The 25408-nt window shown below is 35.4% G+C and overlaps 2 protein-coding genes across 5 annotated transcripts in view; one reads left to right on the top strand and one right to left on the bottom strand.

Annotated features, from left to right (window-relative positions):
* LOC135132661 (mediator of RNA polymerase II transcription subunit 13) overlaps nt 1-8374 on the top strand; it is a 138926-nt gene extending 130552 nt beyond the window's left edge. For all 4 annotated transcript variants that reach the window (XM_064060812.1, XM_064060811.1, XM_064060810.1 and 1 more), the window contains 2 exons: nt 143-1329; nt 6786-8374. In XM_064060812.1, coding sequence (XP_063916882.1) covers nt 143-1329; nt 6786-6918 — 1320 coding nt within the window. In that variant the 3' untranslated portion in view covers nt 6919-8374. The remainder of the gene's footprint in view (nt 1-142; nt 1330-6785) is intronic.
* On the bottom strand, nt 8252-9395 carry LOC135132668 (sesquipedalian-1). Its single transcript, XM_064060833.1, has 4 exons — nt 9127-9395; nt 8893-9081; nt 8640-8774; nt 8252-8591 (listed from the first exon to the last, which is right to left on the bottom strand). Exons 1-4 carry the CDS (start codon nt 9329-9331, stop codon nt 8413-8415), a joined length of 708 nt encoding a protein of 235 aa, XP_063916903.1. The 5' UTR covers nt 9332-9395; the 3' UTR covers nt 8252-8412.
* Nucleotides 9396-25408: the final 16013 nt, after the last annotated feature.

Here is a 25408-nt window from a genome sequence, read left to right as displayed (position 1 = left end):
TTTCGTTCTTTTGACGTTTGTTTTATTTATTATTTTTGGACAATGACATTTGTACTGGCTACCAATCTGAAAACACAAAATACTCCAGTTGTTTTATGAAACTTCATTGAGTCACTCGTTAAGACATTTTTTTTTCCTCAAGGACAAAAACCGCGCCGCCTACAAGCTCTACACCCCTCCGTACATCTTGGCCCCCATGCGCGAGAAAGTCGAAGCCGTCGAGTCGTTCGGCAAGGGCACCGGAGACCAAGCCTCCGTCCTCTACCTCAGCTACTGCCTCTCCGAAGATCAGAGCTGGCTTTTGGCCGTGGCGACCGACGAGCGCGGCGAGATCTTCGAGACCGTCACCATCAACATCGACATCCCGAACCGCAGCAGACGGAAAAAGGCGTCGGCGCGTCGGATAGGCCTCGAGAAACTCATGAACTTCATCCTCGGCGTGATGTCGCAGAGCGTGCGTCCGTGGCGGCTCGTCGTCGGCCGGCTCGGGCGCATCGGCCACGGCGAACTCAAGGGCTGGAGCTGGCTCCTCAGCAAGAAGAACCTCCTCAACGCGTCGAAGAGCCTCAAAGAGATCTGCAACCAGTGCTCGCTCATGTACCCCAGCTCGGTGCCGTGCATCCTCAGCGCGTGTTTAGTCAGCCTCGAGCCGGACTCGGTGCTGCGACTCATGCCCGACCAGTTCACGCCCGACGAGCGCTTCAGCCAGGTGAGCGTCAACTCGCAGCTGTCGACGCCGCAGGACGTCAGCTGCACGCACATCCTGGTGTTCCCGACGAGCGCCACGACGCAGTCGTCGCAGACGGCCTTCCAGGAGCAGCACATCACGCCGGAGCTCGGCGACGACGAGCTGTTCAGCGCGTTCACGGCCGAGGACATGCCGGAGGGGATCGACGGGATGAACGACTTCAGCGATATTTTCAACTGGCCGGAGACGGGGCCGGGCGGGGGGCAAAGCCCCACGGGAAGCCCGCGCAGGGAGGAGTCGGGGCAGGAGAGCCCGAATTGCGGGGTGAACAACGGCAGGCAAGGCAGTCCGTTCCACTGCGGCGCCGCCAACTCGAAAGGCGTGGAGGCGGCGGAGGAGGTGGGCACGTTGCTGCAGCAGCCGCTCGCGCTGGGGTATTACGTGTCGACGGCGCCGACGGGCAGGATGCCGAGGTGGTTCTGGGCGTCGTGCCCACATCTGGAGGGGATCTGTCCGGCGTTTCTGAAGAACGCGCTGCATTTGCACAGCCCGAGCATACAGCAGAGCTCGGACGACCTGTTCCAACAAGCGGCGGTCACGTCGCATCCGCTGGATTCGCAGTATACCACTGATGTCTTAAGGTGAGTGGGCAGTGCTGCCAACTGAGTAGATTTTATGAAAATAACTCATTTTAATTTTACACAATTACATTATTAATGAAAGAAAAATGTGAAAAATGACAATTAGTCCTCCACTAATGAGATACACCCACCAGTTTCCGAAAATTTTGACTAGAGTGTGAACAGATAACAAAAAGTACAAGTACTTAGTAATATAAGACTGACTGTGACAAATGACATACTCTTCAAAAAAAATAGAGGGTGAGTGGGCGGGTCTACTAGTTGTTAACACTGATTTTGTTAAATGATATATCCTCTATGAAAACAAATGGTGGGTGGGCGGGGCTAAAACTTACTAGGTTAAAACTGAAGAGAGAGTGGTCACTGGAATGAAGAGAGGGTGGGTGGGCGGGGCTACTGGTTGTTCATAAAATAAATTGACTCAGTCGTTAATTTTTTTGAGACAGACTAAGAGAAAAAAAGAAAGTTTCATCTTAAAAACAAAATATTTTTGGGGCCTTGAGAAAACCTAAAAGAAAAAAGACAGTTGGGACCCCCGAGAAGATTTCACCTTTAAAAAAAAGACAGTCGGGGCCCCCGAGAAGGTTTCACGTTAAAAAAAAAGACAGTTGGGGCCCCCGAGGTTTCGCCTTCTTAAAAAAAATACAGTCAGGGCCCCCGAGAAGGTTATCACCTTAAAAAAAAAGACAGTTGGAGCCCCTGAGAATATTTCGCTTAAAAAAAAATACAGTTGGGACGCCTGAGAAGGTTTAACGTTTAAAAAAGAAAAGACAGGTGGCACCTCCGAGAAGGTTTCACCATTTAAAAAAGACAGTTGGGGCCCCTGAGAAGGTTTCACCTTTAAAAAAAGACAGTTGAGGCCCCCGAGAAGGTTTCACCTTTTAAAAAAGACAGTTGGAGCCCCTGAGAAGGTTTCACCCTTTAAAAAAGACAGTTGGGGCCCCGGAGAAGGTTTCATCTTAAAAAAAAAAGACACTTGGGGCCCCCGAAAAGATTTCGCCTTTTAAAAAAAACAGTTGGAGCCCCTGAGAAGGTTTCACTTTTTAAAAAAAAAAGACAGTTGGGACCCCTGAGAAAGTTTCATCTTAAAAAAAAGACAGAAGGGTCCCTCGTGAAGGTTTCACGTTCTTAAAAAAAAAGTCAGTCGGGGCCCCCGAGAAGGATTCACCTTTAAAAAAAAGACAGTTGGGGCTCCCGAGAAGGTTTCACCTTTAAAAAAAAAGACAGTTGGGATCCCTGAGAAGGTTTCACCTTTAAAAAAAAGACAGTCGCGGGGCCCCCGAGAAGGTTATCACCTTACAAAAAAAAAGACAGTTGGAGCCCCTGAGAAGGTTTCACTTAAAAAAAAAATACAGTTGGGACGCCTGAGAAGGTTTCACGTTTAAAAAAAAAAGACGGATGGGACCTCGGAGAAGGTTTCACCATTTAAAAAAGACAGTTGGGGCTCCTGAGAAGCTTTCACTCTTTAAAAAAAAAAAAAGACAGTTGGGGCCCCTGAGAAGGTTTCATCTTAAAAAAAAGACAGAAGGGGCCCTCGTGAAGGTTTCACGTTCTTAAAAAAAAAGTCAGTCAGGGCCCCCGAGAAGGATTCACCTTTAAAAAAAAGACAGTTGGAGCCGCTGAGAAGGTTTCAATTTAAAAGAAAAAGACAGTTGGGGCTCGCGAGAAGGTTTTACCTTAAAAAAAAAAGACAGTTGGGATCCCTGAGAAGGTTTCACCTTTAAAAAAAAAAGACAGTTGGAGCCCCTGAGAAGGTTTCACTTAAAAAAAAATACAGTTGGGACGCCTGAGAAGGTTTCACGTTTAAAAAAAAAAGACGGATGGGACCTCGGAGAAGGTTTCACCATTTAAAAAAGACAGTTGGGGCCCCTGAGAATGTTTCACCTTTAAAAAAAAAAAGACAGTTGAGGCCCCCGAGAAGGTTTTCACCTTTTTAAAAAGACAGTTGGAGCCCCTGAGAAGGTTTCACCCTTAAAAAAAAAGATAGGTGGGGCCCCTGAGAAGGTTTCACCTTAAAAAAAAGACACTTGGGGCCCCCGAGAAGGTTTCACCCTTTAAAAAAGACAGCTGGGATCCCTGAGAAGGTTTCGCCTTCTTAAAAAAAAATACAGTCAGGGCCCCCGAGAAGATTATCACCTTACAAAAAAAAGACAGTTGGAGCCCCTGAGAAGGTTTCACTTAAAAAAAAAATACAGTTGGGACGCCTGAGAAGGTTTCACCATTTAAAAAAGACAGTTGGGGCCCCTGAGAAGGTTTCACCTTTAAAAAAAAGACAGTTGAGGCCCCCGACAAGGTTTCACCTTTTAAAAAAGACAGTTGGAGCCGCTGAGAAGGTTTCAATTTAAAAGAAAAAGACAGTCGGGGCCCCCGAGAAGGTTTCACCTTTAAAAAAAAACACAGTTGGGGACCCCGAGAAGGTTTCACCTTTAAAAAAAAAGACAGTTGGGATCCCTGAGAAGGTTTCGCCTTCTTAAAAAAAAATACAGTCAGGGCCCCCGAGAAGATTATCACCTTACAAAAAAAAGACAGTTGGAGCCCCTGAGAAGGTTTCACTTAAAAAAAAAATACAGTTGGGACGCCTGAGAAGGTTTCACCATTTAAAAAAGACAGTTGGGGCCCCTGAGAAGGTTTCACCTTTAAAAAAAAGACAGTTGAGGCCCCCGACAAGGTTTCACCTTTTAAAAAAGACAGTTGGAGCCGCTGAGAAGGTTTCAATTTAAAAGAAAAAGACAGTCGGGGCCCCCGAGAAGGTTTCACCTTTAAAAAAAAAACACAGTTGGGGACCCCGAGAAGGTTTCACCTTTAAAAAAAAAGACAGTTGGGATCCCTGAGAAGGTTTCGCCTTCTTAAAAAAAAATACAGTCAGGGCCCCCGAGAAGATTATCACCTTACAAAAAAAAGACAGTTGGAGCCCCTGAGAAGGTTTCACTTAAAAAAAAAAATACAGTTGGGACGCCTGAGAAGGTTTCACCATTTAAAAAAGACAGTTGGGGCCCCTGGGAAGGTTTCACCTTTAAAAAAAAGACAGTTGAGGCCCCCGACAAGGTTTCACCTTTTAAAAAAGACAGTTGGAGCCGCTGAGAAGGTTTCAATTTAAAAGAAAAAGACAGTCGGGGCCCCCGAGAAGGTTTCACCTTTAAAAAAAAAAACACAGTTGGGAACCCCGAGAAGGTTTCACCTTTAAAAAAAAAGACAGTTGGGATCCCTGAGAAGGTTTCGCCTTCTTAAAAAAAAATACAGTCAGGGCCCCCGAGAAGATTATCACCTTACAAAAAAAAGACAGTTGGAGCCCCTGAGAAGGTTTCACTTAAAAAAAAAAATACAGTTGGGACGCCTGAGAAGGTTTCACCATTTAAAAAAGACAGTTGGGGCCCCTGAGAAGGTTTCACCTTTAAAAAAAAGACAGTTGAGGCCCCCGACAAGGTTTCACCTTTTAAAAAAGACAGTTGGAGCCCCTGAGAAGGTTTCACCCTTTAAAAAAAAAGATAGGTGGGGCCCCTGAGAGAGTTTCACCTTCTAAAAAAAAGACAGTTTGGGGCCCTGGGAAGGTTTTATTTTCTTAAAAGACACTTGGGGCTCTCTAGAATGTTTCGCCTTCTTTAAAAAAAGACAGTTGGGACCCCTGAGGAAGTTTCACTTAAAAAAGACAGTTGGAGCCCCTGAGAAGGTTTCATTTAAAAAAAAATGACAGTTGGGGCCCCTGAGAAGGTTTCACCTTTAAAAAAAAAAGACAGTTGGGTCCCGTGAGGTTTCACCTTCTTAAAAAAAAAAGACATTTGGAACCCCTGAGAAGGTTTCACTTTAAAAAAAGACAGTTGGGGCCCCTGAGAAAGTTTCACCTTCTTAAAAAAAGACAGTTGAGGCCCCCGAGAAGGTTTCACTGTTTAAAAAAGACAGATAGTGCCCCGAGGTTTCACCTTCTATAAAAAAAGACAATTGAGGACTCCTAGAAGGTTTCACCTATAGCCCCTAGAAATACATAGTACCGTCATCCATTGTTGTACGAGTGGAGCAAATGCAGTTGGTAACGCAAAAAATTCCCCTGGTTTGGAACCAAATTGTGTCAGCAGAGAGTTGACAGCGCGTAAACCGTTGTTGTCACGTGATCTTGGCGTAGTCTTTTTGTTTAAAGTCAATTAATTGCCAATTAATATAACTAATAATTATTAAATAAGATTTTATTGATTAAATTTTATATTTTATACAAATTAAAAATCCATATTTTGTATATAAACTACAACCTTTAAATCCAGTATAAAACCATTTTAAATTTCGCGGTCTGTCAAATGGTGTTAATAATTTTTGTTTTTGTTAAGTTTCCGCCAGGTTTGCTCCACGGTGACGATGCTATGTATTTTCTAGGGGCTATAGTTTCACCCTTTAAAAAAAAAGACAGTGCCCCGAGAAGATTTCACCTTTTATTAAAAAAAAAAGACACTTGGGGCCTTAAAACAAAACAACAATTGGGCTCTTCCGAGGGTTCGCCTTCTTAAAAAAAAAGATAGTTGAGACCCCCGAGATGATTTTCACATTAAAAAAAAAAAACAGTTGGGGTCCTCAAGATTTGAAATTCTTAAAAAAAAATCGAAAATTATTCCAACAGAAATTCCTTCCCCTTGAAGCGTAATCCGATAAATCCCTCTTCTTTAAGATATTACAAAATCTGATTTTGCGGTTTTGGTTTCGTGATAATCTCTATAAAGTAAAAATTAATGGTGTAATTAACACCCCACGGTACGCAGAAATGTGGAGAATATGAAATGTGAAATATAATTAAAGCAGATAACCAATATGAAAAAATGTGGATATTCTCAATTTCTCAGTACATGCTTAACATCCACTATTTACGTTTACATTTATACTTCGAAAAAATTTTACTATTACTACGTTCCGATTACAAGCATTAGCGGTTAAAAGGAAATGAAATTTGATGTTGTCTCCTCAACCTAGAAGAGAATTAATTAACCACACTCAGATTTTTCCCAAAAACACTCATAAATTTGAAGAACATTGTAAAATAACGCTTTTCATGATTTCGGAGTATTCGGTTTTGCCGTTTCAAAGTTAAATTACAAAATATTGTTATACAATTTTCATTTTTTTTTCCAAAAACATAGGTCTCTAGAATAAAAACTAAACACAGATTCATAAATCACATGTGAAGGAGTATCTTGTTTTATAAAATTGAATTAATATTTACTAATGCAAACACCCCGTATAAACAAATCTTATACACTTTAAAACCAATTTACTATGGACAGTTTTGAAGTGACGTCATCACATTATTGGTGGGGATGATTAAACAAATTTTAAAACTAAACTTAGCCCCGCCCCTCGTTTCTCCAATTAATGTATTTTAATGAACTCAGCTAAAAAATAACTTTAATAATTAACAAAAATAGAAAAATTATCCTTATTGGAATTGCGTAAAATTTGAAATTGTCGTTTTGTTTCAGATACGTACTTGAAGGCTACAACGCTCTGTCTTGGCTAGCGCTGGATTCGAATACAAAGGACCGGTTATCTTGTTTACCTGTCCATATGCAGGTTTTAGTCCAGTTATATCATACCACAGCAGCGCTTTTGTAAACCACTGAACTAGTTGGTGCTTTATTTTTATAATTTGTCAGTTGTTGACTCTGAATATCGTTTTAACAGTTTTTTTCGTTTTTGTTAAGTTTTTATTACAAGTAATCGATGCGTTCAGATGAAGCGAATCAATGATTAAAAAATACTCATCGTGACGTAATAGATATTTTAGTATCAGTTAATTTTTAATTGTGTGACAATGCCAATAATATCCTTTTTTAATTAAGTGTACAAACAAAAAAATTGTGATATTTAGAGGTTAATTTTAAGAGTAATCCAATAAGGGCGCCGAAAATTTTAATTAACTGCCAGTTACTTCAGTGTTTTGCAAAGTGTTTTTTGACAAAGTGTGTTATATAGGTTGTTGTTTTATTTGTTGTTAATTTTGCGATTTAAAAAATTTTGAATATTGTAAAGTTGTAAATTATGTACAAGAAATAATTTATTTTTCTGTTGTTTGTATATAAATATGTACAAAACGATAAAAAGAAACCGAGATACTTAGACTGAATAATAGGCAAATTTAACTATCAAAATTTTATGTAGACCATACTAATCGACATTTGTTGGTGAATAATCAAACCAAGTTTGCCAAAGACAGATGAAGATAGGACTTTGGGTACAATCGTGTCTATGTACATAAAACGTAAATAAACATTTTAGGACAATTTGTACATAACAAATACTTAATCAAAAATTTCTGTCAATTTGCTACATTTTACAATAGTCCTAGCAGAAATGTTATTAACCGATGTACGTATATTGAATGTAATAAATATGTATTAAAAATACTGGGGCCAATGGTTTAAACGTATCTTATTAAAACTTGCCTCAGAGGTTATCACTAAATGGTTCACAACTCGGGTGTTTCAATGAAATGTTTCGACGGCCTGTGCATGATTTCGTTACCTATTTAGTTGTAGCATTTACTGTCGTAATTACGGACGCGTCTTACCAACGTACTTAAACAAAGATCTCATTAACCGTATGTTGGTAAAGATACAATGTTTCGTTTTTGTTTATTTCCTCGTTGTCCTTTTTTGTTTCACCATACTGTGATTTTGGTTGCTCTGTGGAGTCAGTAATCTGAAACAAACTGTACTAATAATTTTAACAGTATTTTATATAACTTTGTAATTTCCTGGCGTTTCATCTTTACTTACCTGCTATTCTTATTTATATACTTATTTAATTTTACATAATATATTTTTATTATGAACGGTATAGGACTGTTACTTGTTCAAATAGAGACGTTCAACATTTGTACTGTACATAAATAGCTACTGTTGTATAAGAATATGTCAATTTTAGGGAATTGGGATTTATAGTTAAATAAATTTGTAAATATTTTATTGACATTAGTTGAAATAGCAAATACACATAAAATGTTAATAACTTTATAAATAATTATATACATATAATTAGGTATTATTAATAAATCGCTCCATGAGTATAACTCCCGCTTTCATTCACACCCACTCATACTCTCACTCGTTAAAACGTGATCAAATTCTCCACCGTCTGCGACTTCTGCAACATCTGCTTCTGCTCGTTTTTCCAAAAATTAAAGTCCCTCAAAATCGGCCTCCCGTACGCGTTGTGCAACTCCCGAAACGTGATACTCGCCTTCGACTGCGGAACCGAGTCCACCCATCGATTCTCCTCCATTCTCACTGAAACAATTCCCTCACAAACACAAACCTACGACAAATGCGCACTACCTGAGTTGTTATTCGAGCGCAAACTGTGCGAGCGCTGGTGCGGCGTGTTGTTCTCGGGCTTGTTGAACGGGTTGTGCCGGTGCCTCGGAGGGGGCACCGGCGAGTTAACCGCCTGCGTGACCGGCAGCGGCGTCTCTAGAACAACATAAAACCTGCTTTTCCCGATTTCGTAATTTTCAATCTCCGCGAAATTCATCGTCAGAAAAATAAAACACACTGATAAGATAATAATTAAATAAGATAATTTAAATACCGTCAATGTCGTCAAGCTGACGCTGCAACTCCGCCACCATCAGTTTCATGTAGTCGTAGCCGGCGCAGGCCAACGCCTTCATCCACTGCTCCATGGCCTCCTGGGACTCCGCCCCCAGAATGTAGCTGCGGTTGTTGAGGCCATGGAAGACGATTTTGAAGCTGAATTGCTCGTCGTCTTCGGCGAGTTCTACGGATGGGGGTTAGTGGGGGCTGCGAAAGGGGCGCTACGTACCGATCGTGCAGCCTTCGAGAACTATCACGCCCACCGGCTCCTTGTCCCCTTTCTTGTCGAAGTAGAACAAGAGGTTGCCTTTTAGCATGAAGTAGCGCCGCTGGAAGTTGCGGTTCACTTCGCCGCGTTTGTTCAAATAGCCCTCTTTGTCCACGGGGGTCGCCGACACGGCGAACGAACACAGATTTTTCTCATTTATTTTCATGCTAAACAATAATAAAAACAAGTTGATTGACTTACGTCAATGAGGTTAACATTGATACCAATTGGGGGGTCAAATGTCACTAGTTTTAGTTACTAGTTTCCATGACAACCGCGATTACCACAAAGTTAAATATTTTTCAAAAGTGTGACCATGCGACTGTTTGGTAGCATTTTGGTAGCAAGTTTTCGCCGAAAAAAGCCCCCGTGAGGAAGAATTCTGGACATGTGGCTACTGAAGAACTAGAAGACTTAGTTTTAGGGCAAAGAAGCATTTAGGTAATCAAGAATTGGTCGTCCACAACAGTGACTGAATTCCAGGTAAAGAGAGAGCGTTTTTTTTTTAATCTTCATTTCTCAGAGAACGGGGAAAGCGGAACAGCCAGGGGCGGTTCATGAGTTGAGAATTTGATGAGGCAAGGGACAAGATGCTCCAATACCTAAATGTCAAAAAAATTGTATTGTTGTGCTTGCGGTTTTGGTTAAGGGGGAACGCTAGACAAGAGACAAGTTTGAATTGGACGCCATTTGTTGCCTTAAACGCAACCAGCAATTCTTCTTTAAATCTACCTGACTCTTTGGGATAGACGACTACCGGACGTGGGTCATAAAGGGTCATAAAAACATCGTAAGCCGATAATGAAGAATGATGATAATTTATGACAGTCGGCCCACAACATACCTTCAGCACAGAATAATCATTTCTCGTATTCTTTTGACATATTAATTTTAGTATTCGAGATAAGTATTATATTATTCAAACACAATTTAGACACTGTAGAGCAAACAAGACTTATCAAGCCCGTCTATTAGTTTATTCGCCTAAATGTATTATTAATACCGTTTTCTTGTTGTTTAGATAAGGGAACAAATTAAATGCACAGTTCTATTTTTAAACGCTCTGTATTTTTGCTCAGTAAAAATGATAAATGCTAAGTTATATAATAAATGCTTAGTTAAAAAATAAATTCTCAGTAAAAATAATATATGCTTGGTGAAATAATAGCTGCTTAGTTAAATTAATAACTGTTCGGTTAAATAAGGAATGCTTAGTAAGAACCCTACGTGCTAAGTATAAAAATTGGTCGAAGATTATTTCGACAGAACTTCCCTCGCCCGTCAAGTGCAGTACAACACATAATACTCCCGCAGAAGGCGCAAATTGAAAAATGAAATATACTTAAAATAGACAACAAATCGGAAAAATCGAAAAATCAAAAACTTTAAACATCGAAAAATCAAAACACCCAAGAATCGAAACATTAAAAAATCAAAAAATTAAAATATCTGAAAATTGAAAATCCAGAAATTGAAAAGTTCTCAATATTCAAATCCTGAAAAATTGAGTATTGAAAACTTGAAAAATTGAGAAATCCAAGCATCAAAAAATAGTAAAATTGAAAAATGTAAAATTTAAAAAATCCAAAAATTGAGAAATAAAAGAAAAGAAAAATCAAAAATTGAAAAATTCGAAAAATTGAAAAATAAAAATATCGAAAAATTGTAGAATTGGGAAATCGAAACACCAAAAAAATCAAAAAAACAAAAATCTAAAATTCAAAAATCAAAAAATTGAACACTCGAAAAGCCAAGAAGTCGAAAAATCGAAACATCGGATTATTCAAAAACTGAAACAACGAGAAATCAAAACATCGTACAGTAGAGGAGTCAAAAAATTAAAAATTTAAGAAATCAAATTAGACCAAAATTGAAAAATCGAAAAGTTAATAATTGAAAAATTGAAACATTTTAAACGAAAAAAAAATCGGTAAACCGAAAAATTGAAAAATTTAAAAATCGAGAAATTGAACAATCTAGAAATTAAACAATTTAAAAATCGAAGAATTGGAAAACCAAAAAATCCAAACGGAGAACTTGAAAAATCGAATAATCGACAAACCAAAACATCAAGGAAAGAAAAATAATTAACGGAAAATCTAGAACTTAAAAATTGAAAAATTAAAATACCTATCGAAAAAGTGAAAAACCGAGAAATCGAAACATCAAAAAATGGAAAAATTGAAGAACCGAAACATTGCAAAATCCCAGAACTGAAATACTGAAAAACTGAAAAATGGTAGAAAAATTGAAAAATCGAAAAAGTGAAAAAATTCAAAACTGAAATCTTGAAAAACTGAAAAATGGAAAGAAAATTGAAGAATCGGAAAAGTGAAAAAATCCAAAACTGAAACATTGAAAAATTCAGAAATCGAAAAATTGGAAAATCACAATTGAACGAAGAATTGAAAAATCGAGAAATAGAGAAATGGGAAAATCAAAAAATCAGTTAATCGAAAAATTGAGAAATCCAAAAATTTAGAAACGTCAAAAATTGAAAACTGAAAAATAAAAAAATTTAAAAATCGTAAAACTGAAATATCGGAAAATTGAGAAATCGAAGAATCGATAAATTGAAAAATCCCAATAGTAATATTTCAAAAAATTGAGAAATCGAAATCGAGCAAAACTGAAGTATCGTAAAGTTAATAAAATGAAAAACTGAATATTTTTGAAAAAAAATCGTATCAAAAACTAAAAATTCAAAAAATCGAGAAATTGAACAATCAAAAAATCAAAACATTGAAATCCCAGTAAGTTGATAAATAGGAAAATTTAAAAAACAAAAATTTTAAAAATCCAAGAATTGAACAACAAAAAAAATCTAAGCCAGAAAACTCAGAAAATCGAATGATCGAGAACTCAAAACATCAAAGAAAACAAAAAATCTAAAATTTAAAAATTCGACAAATTGAAAAATCATGGAACTGAAAAATCGAAAAGTCGAGATAGTGAGAAATCTAAAAACCTAAAACTTTAAAAACTGAAAAATTAAAATATCGAAAAATTTAAAAACCGAGAAAACACAATATCAAAAATTTGAAAAATTGAAGAAACGAAATATTGCAAAACTCCAAAACTGAAATATTGAAAAACCTAAAAATGGAAGAAAAATGAAAGAATCGAAAACAGTGAAAAAATCCCAAACTGAAACATTGAAAAATTGAGAAATGGAGAAATGGGAAAATAAAAAAAAATGGTCTAAAGAGTTTAGACAGTACTTCCCTCGCTATCGGAAACGTGACGACTGCATGCCTATTATGTTTTTTTTTTCACATTAGATTTCAAAACATTCGGTTTTGTAGTTCCTGGTTAAATCAATAAAATAAATTTACGCATTCATTAATTTTTGGGGTCATCCTATATATGCAAATCCAAAAAACATGAATGGAATGATAAATCACAAGAAGAGACTCATCATATTTTATACAATTTAGATAGGATTTATTCAGCAAAATTTTGGGGCGGCGTCATCCATTTTTTTGGAGGGATGAGCAAATATATTTTGATCAAAAATTTACCATGCTTATGATAAATTTAAAACATTTCCAAGATTTCAAAGCATTCGGTTTTGTAGTTCCTGATTAAATTAATAAAATAAGTTTGCGCATTCATTAAATTTTTTGAGTCGCCCTATATATCCGAATCCAAAAAATATGAATGGGATGATAAATTACAAGAAGAGACTCATCATATTTTGTACATTTTAGATAGGATTTATTCAGCAAAATTTTGAGATGACGCCATCAATTTTTTAGAGGGGATAAGTAAATATATTGTGATTAAAATGGCCCTGGTTTAATAACAAAAAAATATTGTTCGTCTATGAAACAAGCTCGTCTTAGATAAAGTATTCGTAAAAAAATATGTCGTAAAAAAATGTACGTATGTTAGTCCCGACTACGATTATGGTTTAAATATTTTTTAGAAAATCCTGCCATGGATGTAGATACATTTGTGACAGCCAAAGAGGTTTCTTTGAGAAAATTACCTTTGAATTTAGACCAAATTGAAATAGACACTAGGGAACGGGCACATTTGGGCAAAAGAAAGAGAAATTAGGGTTACGGCTTCAAATTTTGGACGTATTTACAAACTTAGACCGACTACAGCAATAGCTAAAACTGTGGAGTCTCTGTTGTACAGTCCATTTAGAGGTAATAGTCATACATACTATGGACAGCAAAGTGAGGAAAAAGCTGTCAAGTGTTTTGAAATAAATAAAAATATAAAAACTGAACGGTGTGGCTTGTTTATTTCAAAACAATTTCCTTACTTGGCTGCTAGTCCAGACAGGGTTCTAGAGGATAGGAGTGCATTAGTCGAAATTAAATGCCCTTCAAAATCGCAAGATTTGTCTCCCGAAGAAGCGGTTAGAAAAAAAAAAATCAAATTTTGTACATTGAGAGACAGAGAATTGAAACTAAAAAAAAATCATGATTACTACTTTCAAGTCCAGGGACAAATGCTTGTTACGGGTATTTCACAAGTTTATTTTGTTGTATGGACACCCAATGGAATAGATATAGAAAAAATTTATAAAGACGAAGAAATATATGTAAAAAGATGGCAGATGAACTTGGCAGATTTTGCTTCGGCGCATTATTGCCCGAAATAATTGATTCAAGAAGAAAGAGGAACCTGCCTTTGCGAGAGATTTTTTTTAAATAAATAAAATTTGTTTCTATTTTTTTATGTACTTTAATAATTTATTAGGAGTACATTTTTCATCACCAAGACTTGCATATTTTTATTATAAATATATTTTGAAAATGATCTCTCGGCAAATGAAAACATATACGAGCACTTTTTTCGAGTAAACAATGAAGAGAGAAGTTACTGGGCGTAGGACCTTTTTAAAACACCTCCTTTCTGGGATAAGTAGTAGATACACTTAGCTACTTATACGTGTTAAACAAAAGCTGTATTTTATATATTTTTTATTATTATTATAAATATGTTTATTAGGTTTATTAATTAAGAAAGCAAACTATATATTAACAATAATATTACAATGAATTTTTAGTAATCATGTGTATTGAATTCAGGATCTTGGGTGGAGTAAAAATATTATAGTTCCCCAGTTTTAATTCGGTTTTATGATAGTACCTCATTGCGTAAATTTAATTTTCTTAACAATAGATTACTACGGCCGGTCCTTGCCATAAATTAGAAAAATCAGCCGAGAACTCTAACAATCAGCTTATGGTAAAGCAGGCGATAAGGGTTTTACCTGAAAGTCGCTTCCGTAAATTTTAGTGGCGCTCCTATCGGCAAAGTACTGAACTAACTGCTCAAATTCTGTCGAATTGATACCCATTTTTTTCAATAACTGTTAGTTTTGGTTAAAAACTCTGCTAACCAATAGATCATTAATTTTCCTCTGATATTCCTGTTAAAATTATTCGACGTATTTTGCATTAATTTGTGGTATATTTTGATTTTAATAAACACATTATTATTTAAACAAATTGTACCACTAACAAACATTTAATGATTCTGCGCCCTGTAAAAAGTGATGTTTTATCCATGTGCGAATTTTCAAGCGATTTTATGATGGTTATGACTCAAAAAACTTGAAAAGAAAACATAAAATGGTGCTTTTTTACGATATTTCTCATCCATATTTTTTTAGTTGATTGAACTGGTCTCTGCGCCCTAGAATATGAAAAAAGCTGCAGTTTGATGTCTGACACATCTATATTAATATCATTTTTTCATACAAAAAAACCAAAAAAATGTTATACCTCGTCTAGCGAGTCCCCTTAAGCACGTCAAAAAATAAAAATGTGTAATTTTTCTATCCCAAAAAATCTAATTCGTATTTAATTAATTTTAATATCAAGAATTTCGGAGAAAATTTGCCTTAATTTTTGTTTATCATTCATTCCATCTCGTTTATGACGTCTCAACGATAAAATAATCAATACCAAGTTTTCCATAAATTTTGTTAAAAATGGTCACTGTGTCTAAATTCGCGTGAATTACCTAAAGTAGTTTGCAGCAAATTCATGGCTCCGAGAATATGTTGAAAATGTTTCCCTCAGAAAATTTCGTCCAATAAAATTGTGAGAAAATCAAATTATGACAAATCATAGGCGACTTACGTGAACATTTTTTTAGTCAAAAACTTATCGATCGATAAGTTCCCTGCATCAACCAATGATAGCTTAGTATTAAGCGAACATTTCCCCGCATGGACCAATGAAAACACACTAGTAGATTTAGTTTATTGTGATGACGACGAAAATACGGATAGAGCGATTTTGGTTTTTCATTACGAGTCTTTAGAATTTTATTTATTAAAAATTAGCATAAGGCCAAAAAATGAAATTTTCTGCAAGAAATAGTCTGCCAAAAGATCCCTCCATCTCGAAACATTGGCCATAATTTTTTCAATTTCCCTCGTTCGCTGGGCTCACTCGGGAAATTGATGAAAAATTATCGGTCTCGGGATCTTACTATAGAAAATTTCTAGAAAAAATACAATAATCACCATGTTGAGCATGACTGTGTACTTCAGCCTCAACATATTATCTCCCTCTTGTAGTTCTTGGATTTTCTTTCTTAGATTTTGGTTTGATTTGTGTGCTGTTCCCAGGGGCGGTTTGTCCTATGAGGCAGGTGAGGCAATGCCTCAGCAATGAATTCTTTTTATTATTTCTGACCGATACATTTCTGGCCAACAAAGTTTTTTGCTAATAATAATAATAATAATTTAAAAATAAACGTGAAAAATTATTATTATTATTATCTTGCTAGACGGATATTAGCTGTTTCGAAGAATTCAGAAGAATCTAGAAAAAACAAGAAGAATCTGAAAGAGTCTGCAGGGATCTGAAATGATCTGGAAAAATTTGAAAGAATCTGAAACCATATGAAAGGTGAAAAATTCTGAGAGAATCTGACAGTATCGAAAAAATCTGAAAGAATCTGAGAGAATTTAAGTTTTTTCCAAATTCTTTGGATCCTTTCTGATTCTCTCTTTCGAATTTTCAGATTTCTTCGAACCTTTTAAATTATTTCAAATACACCATCAGAAATCCTCAAAATTCTTGAAAATTTTTCAGTTTTGTTCAGATTGTTTTAGATCCTTACAAATCCTCCTCCTGCACTCTTCCAGATTTATCTAGATTCTTTTAGATTTTGCTAAATTCTTCGAGATTCTATCACATTCCTTTCCAGGAATCTGAGAGAATCTCGAAGAATCTCGAAAAATCAAGAAGAATCTAAAAAAACCCGGAAGAATCTAGAAGAATTTGGAAGAATCTGCAGGGATCTGAAAGGGTCTGAAACGATCTGTATAGAACTGAAAATTTTGAAAGAATCTTGACGATTCCTGACGATGGCTTTGAAAGAATCTGGAGAAATTTGAAGGAATCTGAGAGAAATTGAGAGATTCGAAAAGAATTTGTGAGAACCTGAGAGGATCTCGAAGAATCTAAAAAAATCTAGAAGAACTTAGAAGAGTCTGCAGGGATCTGAAAGAATCTGTAAGGTTCTAAAACGATCTGAATAGAAATTGAAGAGAATTGAAAAATTGAGATATCGAAACATAGAAAGAAATCTGAAAATTCGAAAGAGAGAATCAGAAAGGATCCAAAGAATTTGAAAAAAAACTTAAATTCTCTCTGATTCTTTCAGATTTTATCGATAATGTCAGATTCTCTCAGAATTTTTCACCTTTCATATCGTTTCAGATTCTTTCACATTTTTCCAGATCATTTCAGATCCCTGCAGACTCTTTCAGATTCTTCTTGTTATTTCTAGATTCTTCTGAATTCTTCGAAAAAGTTAATATCCGTCTAGCAAGATAAGAATAGTAATAATTTTTCACATTTATTTTTAAAATATTAGAAAAAAAACTTTTTGTTCACTGTTGAGGCATTGCCTCACCTGCCTCATAGGACAAACAGCCCCACCCACCCGCCCTCTCTTTTCTTAGAGGATGTCATTTGCAAAAACTGTTTTATCTTAGCAGCTACTAGCCCCACCCACCCACCCTCTCTTTTCTTGCAAGGTATCTCATTTGCCAAAATCTAGCACCTGCGAAGATATGACTGATTTTGGCAAATGACATACCCTATAAGAAAACAGAGGGTGGGTGGGCGGTGCTAGTACCTGTGAGGATAAGACAGATTTTGGCAAATGAAATCCCTCTAAAAAAAATAGAGGGCGGGTGAGCGGTGGTCGGCCAATCTAAGATCGATTTTGGTAAATGACATATCCTCCAAGAAAAGAGAGGGCAGGTGGGCTGGGATAGTAGGTGCCTAGATAAGACTGATTTGACAAATTAGATACCCTCTAAGAGAAGAAAGGACGGGTGGGCGGGCCTAGCAAAAACACCCCTCGACCTCGAAAAATTGGCGATAATTTGATGAAAAATTATCGCCCAGTTTTCTCGGTCTCGGGAACTTGCAATTGAAAATTTCTACAAAAAATACACTTTGTTCCAGATTTTTTTTATTCTTTCAAATTATCTCAATTCCCTCAATATTCCCTCAGACTTTCTCAGATTTTTTCAGGTCTTTTCAAAATTTTCAACAACGCTTTGGATCCTTTCAGATCCCTGCAGACTGCTCCAGATTCTTCCAGGTTTACCTACATTAGCCTAGATCTCCTGAGATTTTTTCCGATCCTCCCCGATTCTTTCTAATTCTTTCTCATTCTTAGTTTCATATCCCCTCAGATTTTCTTGGATTCCCTCAGATTCTTGTGGTGTTTTCAGATTCTCTCCTTTTTTTTAAAGATTCTTCCTTTCGGATTCCTTTGGATTGTTTCCGATTATTCCGGGTACTTTTGGATGCTGTCGGATTGTTTCACATTATTTTGAATTTTTTCCAGTTCTATTCAGATCGTTTTAGAACCTTACAGATTCTTTCAGATCCCTGCAGACTCTTCTAAGTTCTTCTAGATTTTTTTAGATTCTTCGAGATCCTCTCAGGTTCTCACAAATTCTTTTCGAATCTCTCAATTTCTCTCAGATTCCTTCAAATTTCTCCAGATTCTTTCAAAGCCATCGTCAGGAATCGTCAAGATTCTTTCAAAATTTTCAGTTCTATACAGATCGTTTCAGACCCTTTCAGATCCCTGCAGATTCTTCCAAATTCTTCTAGATTCTTCCGGGTTTTTTTAGATTCTTCTTGATTTTTCGAGATTCTTCGAGATTCTCTCAGATTCCTGGAAAGGAATGTGATAGAATCTCGAAGAATTTAGCAAAATCTAAAAGAATCTAGATAAATCTGGAAGAGTGCAGGAGGAGGATTTGTAAGGATCTAAAACAATCTGAACAAAACTGAAAAATTTTCAAGAATTTTGAGGATTTCTGATGGTGTATTTGAAATAATTTAAAAGGTTCGAAGAAATCTGAAAATTCGAAAGAGAGAATCAGAAAGGATCCAAAGAATTTGGAAAAAACTTAAATTCTCTCAGATTCTTTCAGATTTTTTCGATACTGTCAGATTCTCTCAGAATTTTTCACCTTTCATATGGTTTCAGATTCTTTCAAATTTTTCCAGATCATTTCAGATCCCTGCAGACTCTTTCAGATTCTTCTTGTTTTTTCTAGATTCTTCTGAATTCTTCGAAACAGCTAATATCCGTCTAGCAAGATAATAATAATAATAATTTTTCACGTTTATTTTTAAATTATTATTATTATTATTAGCAAAAAACTTTGTTGGCCAGAAATGTATCGGTCAGAAATAATAAAAAGAATTCATTGCTGAGGCATTGCCTCACCTGCCTCATAGGACAAACCGCCCCTGGGAACAGCACACAAATCAAACCAAAATCTAAGAAAGAAAATCCAAGAACTACAAGAGGGAGATAATATGTTGAGGCTGAAGTACACAGTCATGCTCAACATGGTGATTATTGTCACAAAGCAAAGGGGTTTAAATTAAGTCATTTTATTTTTTCAGCTAATCCAAAGTACTGCCAGAGCATCTACTCTATGTACTGAGTACCTGCTTGGAAACACTGTATCTCCCCGGACACAAATTGAACATTTACGCGTTTTGTGAGCATTTAATCTAAAAATGAGCATCGGCGTGGCAAATGACTGAGCTGTCTGTAAAGCAGCTTAGAAAACGAGTAGGATCGTTGTAAGAGTGAATTTTAACTAAACAGAGCGACTTTCATGAACGTGGAACGTCGTCAAAAGGTGCATTCAGTCTGAAAAAAAAAATCCTTCTTCGTTCGTGTTCACAGTACTAATACAACACATTTTCACTAATATTTATTAATAGTAAATTAGAAATTCGTGAAAAGAGCCCTACTTTTAAGCCAAAACGGAGCTCTGATGTTGCTGCCACCAAACCAAATTCAAAACTAAACACAAAGGACCGAAAAATGTGACCTTTTATCAGGTAATGTTTAAACAAATTGATTTGTTTTTAATAATTTCGGGCTTTTAGGACAACGAGTTTCGGTTTAATTATCATATATATTTATGCTTATCATATTTAAAGATTATAAGTGATATTAATTATGTTTAAAATTTATTAATTCATATCGTGCAAATGTATAGCTTTGATCAACCGACTTCAATCGTTTCGAAAATTTTCCCAAAATTTAAACATTGTCGTACCATGTCAAACAGTAACTTCAAAACGTCTGCAATATTTCAAAATTCAGTTCTGCAATTCTTGATTCAATCAATAAAATAAACTGACATTTTGCCTTTTTGTTTTAATATGTGCAGACTTCTTTTTACAACATGATACTTAAAACATGTTTAAAATTGAAAATTTGTATATGGAAATATCAATTTTGCAATTGGGTTCCGCCCCATAATTGCAAACTCCATATTTCCTTGCAAAAATGTACCATTTTAACCATGTTTTAAGTTTCTTGTTATGAAAAAATGGCTTATGTAAATAAAAAAAAGCAAAATATAAGCCCCGCCCACCCACCCTATGTCAATTCTGATTAATTTTTGTATTCGTCGTAAGCTGAGGGGCGGAGCTTAACTGCAAAATACTTGTTTTTATACAAGAAGTTAAAGCCATGTTTTTCTACCGCGCACGTTTTTTGGTTTTCTAATTGAGCTATTAAGCACGCAAATGACGTCACAGCAGTTCGTTAATAGCGGAAAGGCGTTCTTTAATAGATCTGGTGTAATTTAAATCGGTAAGATTGGTAGCCACGACGAGAAATGTCAGGTGAATGTGAGTGACAAATGTCAAATTAAAATTTCTCGTATTTCCGGAGGCGTAAGGACTTCACTAACTTCTTCACAAGACATTTTAACCAATTTTAACTTACAAAAACTTGAATTGATTCGAATTATGGTTGTGTTGTGAAAATTTGAACCTCAAATATTTCGTGGTTAGTGTCACACCAACCCATCACCAACCACGACAAAATTCCCCAGTTTTAAAAAAAGACAAATTTCCAGGGGCGGCTTGTCGTATGAGGCAGGTGAGGCAGTGCCTCACCAATGAATTTTACGCCTTATTAGGATTTTTATTATTTTATACGGACACATTTCGGCCAATAATTTGTGTCTTTTTTCTAAAATTTTAAAAATAAATATAGAAAATTATATTCTTATTTTTATCTCGGTAGGTACTCGTTGCTCCCTTAATTAAACAGCGCGCTTAAACACTCGGCACAACATGTATTTTGTGACGCAAATGAGGCAGACTCGAAGCTTGCCTCTACAGCATATATAGAAATCATGTCGTTAATAGGCAAGCCACCTGCAATACACTCATAAGCGGTATGAGTTGAAAAAAGACAAAATTGAGGCTAGCCTCATTTCCGTGCTTGCAAAAGAGATGGACAACTATAATATTTGCGCGCGGGGAACGTGCGATTACAATGCAGTCTGTATTCGCAGGAGTATTCAAAATTAGGCCGTTGATTGTTTTGCCACAAATCTGTGTGTGTATAAATTGATTCAAAATTTCGGTAACAGAATTTTGTCTTAAAAGTGCCTACGTTTGCGTGGGTCGCGTTAGTGCTTTGTGCTTGTCATAATTTGATTTCGGTAATCGTTATTTAAGATTACGAGTAAATCGGAATTTTTCTCTACTAACGTTAAATGACAATGGCACTTCTGTTTTTTCCACTTTCACGTATGATGATAAATTGTATGCAGTTAAGGAATTAAAACCGCCGGTTCCTGATTTGCGTAAATCGTTAATTGATCCATAAAAAAATTTAAAATAAATCCGTATTTATATTTTATATTTTTTTCATTTTGTTTTTTGTTATAAATCAAATTAGCTTTATTTTATGTTGTATTTGAACTTTTTCGATATGTTTTCTTTAAAGTTTATTTTAATTTTGTTTTTTGTTAGAAGTTATATTAGTTTTTTCTGACCACGCTTCCCTTTCCTTTTGTCCTGTTATTCTCATCCTTTCCTTGCAAGACCTCCATACACCTTCACGTTGGTTCTTTGTGGACAGTTAAATGAGTTTAAAAATTTGTTTATTTGACTAAATAGAAAATATTTAAGTAATCTTGATTTATTTATATTTTAGAGCGTTTTGTGGTGTGCCTCATCAATTTTTCAAGTCATGAGCCGCCCCTGCAAATTTCATAAATAGTATAAATTACTCGTTCATAAGGTCATTGTGGCACTCATCCTTTATATAACTCGCGGCTTCGCCGCTCGTTCTAACTTGGCTTCGTGCTTCAATATTTGCCTTATGAAACTCGTTCTTTAGTATATTATTTGAGTATTGTGTTCAAAGAATACTATGTACCTATATTAAAAAAAAATAATAAAGCCAAAATTAGGCCTCACCCATATCTACCCCGATCTCAATTCTTAATTGTGATGAATTTTTCATTCGTTGTCAGATCGGGGGGCGGGGCTTAATTGCAAGATGTTTTAAGTGTCTTGTTCTGAAAAGACGACTACGTATATTAAGAAAAAAGACAAAATATAAGCCCCGCCCACCCGCCCTATCTCAATTGTGATAATTTTTTTTATTCGTTCGCTAAGGAGGCGGAGCTTAATTACGAAATCCTTTTTTGTCCACGAGAAAAGTATCGTGTTATTCAAAGAATACAATGTATATTAAGAAAAAAACAGACCAAAAATTAAGCCCCACCCATACCCGCCCTGATCTAAATAGTATTGAAGTTTTCATTCGTTGGTTTTCCTAGGGGCGGAGCCTAATTGCAAAATCCATATTTCGTTACAAACATTCACCATTTTAAGCGTGTTTTTAGTTTCTAAGAATAAAAAAATCATTACAATTGGGATGGGGCGGGTGGGCGGGGTTAATATTTGGCCTGTTTTTCTTTATATACATAGTATTCTTTGAACAACACGATACTCAGAAACATGCTTTTAATTTCTTGTAAAGAAATAGGTATTTGGCAGTTAAGCTCCGCCCCTTTGGTTCACGGCGAATAAAAAAAATCATTACAATGGTGGTAGGGCGGGTGGGCGGGCTTATATTTTGCATTTTTGTTTTAACATGTGTAGACTTCTTTTCACAACATGAAACTTAAAACATGTTTAAAACTGAAAATTTGTATAAGGAAACATTGATTTTGCAATTATGCTCCGCCCCATAATTGCAAATTCCATACTTCTTTGCAAAAATGTATCATTTCAACCATCTTCTAAGTTTCTTGTTATGAAAATATGGCTATGTATGTTAAGAAAAAAGGCAAAATATATGCCCCGCCCACCCGCCCTATCTCAATTCTGATGATTTTTTTTATTCGTCGTAAGCCGAGAGGCGGAGCTTATTTGTAAAATCCTTATTTTTCTACGAGAAATTACCATGTGAAATATGTTCTTAAGTAATTATTGTGTTATACAAAGAAAACTAAATGTATTAATAATAATAATAATTAAAAAAAAAAAAAAACTAAAAGAGAAGCCCCACCCATCCGTCTCGTTCTCAATCGTGATGAATTTTTCATTTGTTGTCAGATAGAGGGGCGGAGCGTAATTGCAAAATCGATATTTCCCTACACAAACATACAAATTTTCCATTTTAAACATTTTTTTGAGTTACTTGTTGTGCAAAGACACATATTAAAAAAAAATGGTCGAAAATGGTTTCGACAGAACTTCTCTCGCTCCTGAACTATGATGAAACATATATCAGTAATTATTATGTTGAGACACCCGTGTAAGCAAATCTAAAAAATATTAATGCAGTGATAAATCACAATTATAGATTCATCATATTTTGCACATTTTGGGTAGAATTTCTTCGACAAAATTTTGAGGTAACGGCATCAATTTTTTAGCGGGGGATGAGCCAATACATTTTGATTAAATCAATAAAATAAATATGTACAGGCATTCATTATTTTTTTCAGTCATTCTATATAAACAAGTCCAAAAAATATAAATGGAACGATACACTCATCATATTTTGGGCATTTTATTATTATTATTTTTCCTCACAGAATTTTCTCGTTTATTTTCGTATGAAACATTTTAAACAAATTGGTTACGGTACGTCAATGAGCATATAGGCAGTGAGTATAGAGTTAAAAGAGAGGCAACCTTATGGACAAGTGCGGGGCTAATGCTCCGTCTTACCCCTCACTTCACTTCATCCACAAACGTAATAGTGGATAGTGGCTCTCCCTCCTTTTTTCTTGTGAACTACGTTAACAGTAGTCTGGACGAACACCAACTCATCAGACTTGTGGCCAGTGCGATTACGTTAAAGCAAAATAGCCCATCCCCAAATGAACGGTGGACTGGTGAAAGGTTTTTGTACAATTTTAACCAAATTTCAGCTTTTCTTTAATTATTATTGTTATGATAAGCACATGTTGACAACATGCCAGTAAATCCCAATTTTTGGAGGATGCCTGGTGTATGCGTTTAAATTCATCCTTTATTTAAATAAAAAAATGAACGGCCATTATAGTAGATATAGTTATTATGATATTTTTATTATTTTTCAGTTTTTCGACCGTTTTATATTTCGATTTCTCAATTTTTCAACTTCTCGATATTGTAATTTTTCATTTTTAAAATTCTAGATTTTTCGATTTCTCGAGTTCTCAGTTGTTCTATATTTTAATTTTTTTATTTTCCCAATTTTTAAATTTTCGATTTTTCAATTTTTGAGATCCCGTATTATCAATTTTTCCATTTTTAACTTTTTAACGATTTGTCGATTTTGGCCTATTTTGGTTTCTCAATTTTTCGATTTTTCGACTTGTCGACTTTTCGACTCCTCGATTTCTCCATCTTTTGATTTTTCGATTTCTCGATGTCTCAGTTTTTTAATTTTTCGATGTTTCGATTTGTCCGTTTTTGATTTTTACTTTTCGATTTTTCGGTTTTTCTGTGTTTAGATTTTTATATTATTCGATTTTTCAGTTTTCCAATTTTTTTTAGTTTTCAAGTTTTGATTTCTCGATGTGTTGATTTTTTAGTTTTTCGATTTTTATATTTTAGATTTTTCAATTTTTATTTTTTTTTATTTTTTGATTTTTAGATTTCTTCATTTTTCAATTTTACGATATTTTAATTTTTCAATGTTTTAAATTTTAGGCTTTTCGATTTTTCAGTTCTTCAATATTTTTTAATTTTTCAAATTTTGACGTTTCAGAATTTTCAGATTTCCGATTCCTCAATTAATCTACTTTTTTCGACTTTGCTTTTTGAATTTTTGATTTCTCAATTTTTCAGTTTTTCGACTTTTTACTGTTTGAATTTTCAATTTGCCGTTTTTTAAACTTTTAGTTTTCAGTTTTTAAAATATTAGGTTTTTCGACTTTTCAGTTCTTCTATCTCAATTTTTCAATTTTTGGAATTTTTAAATTTCTGATTTTCCATTTTTTTTATTTTTCGATTTTCCATTTTTTTTTATTTTTCGATTTTCCGTTTTTTTTTAATGTTTCGATTTTCCATTTTTTTTGTGGGTATCGTTGGTGATTTTTAGAAAAAGCGACGGTCACGGTTTTCAGATTTTATTTAGTTCCTTTTACTGTTTGAGAGTGCCAGGGAGAAGAAGATCGAAGGGTATTTGAATGGTCGACAGGTAGGCTCGGTTTCAAATAGGTGGTAGTAGGTAAAGAAAGAGTTTAGAAAATTCTAGAAACGGAAAGAGAAAGTATGTAGGAGCGTAGGCCAGGTAGACGAAAGATAGGATGTATTTACATTTGTACAAAGATCATGAATGCGCTCAGGTAGAACACTTGATTTTGGGGGAACGGTTGTTCCTACATTTTAATTTTTCGATTTTCCACTTTTTTTTAATTTTTCAATTTTCCAATTTTTCGATGTTTCGAATTATTCAA

The sequence above is a fragment of the Zophobas morio genome, unplaced genomic scaffold (genome assembly GCF_036711695.1).
Source record: "Zophobas morio isolate AGI-343-1 ecotype UQ-CSIRO unplaced genomic scaffold, CSIRO_AGI_Zmor_V1 ptg000021l, whole genome shotgun sequence".
Taxonomy (NCBI): Eukaryota; Metazoa; Arthropoda; class Insecta; order Coleoptera; family Tenebrionidae; genus Zophobas; species Zophobas morio.
This window is presented reverse-complemented; position numbering and strand designations above follow the sequence as displayed.

What these genes read in the sequence shown, in the direction of transcription:
- LOC135132668 (XM_064060833.1), bottom strand. Translation starts at nt 9,331, where the DNA reads ATGAAAATAAATGAGAAAAATCTGTGTTCGTTCGCCGTGTCGGCGACC. An exon ending in TCAGCTTGACGACATTGACG is followed by an intron (nt 8,775 to 8,892) that starts GTATTTAAATTA and finishes ATGTTGTTCTAG; the next exon opens with AGACGCCGCTGCCGGTCACG. An exon ending in GCGCTCGAATAACAACTCAG is followed by an intron (nt 8,592 to 8,639) that starts GTAGTGCGCATT and finishes GAATTGTTTCAG; the next exon opens with TGAGAATGGAGGAGAATCGA.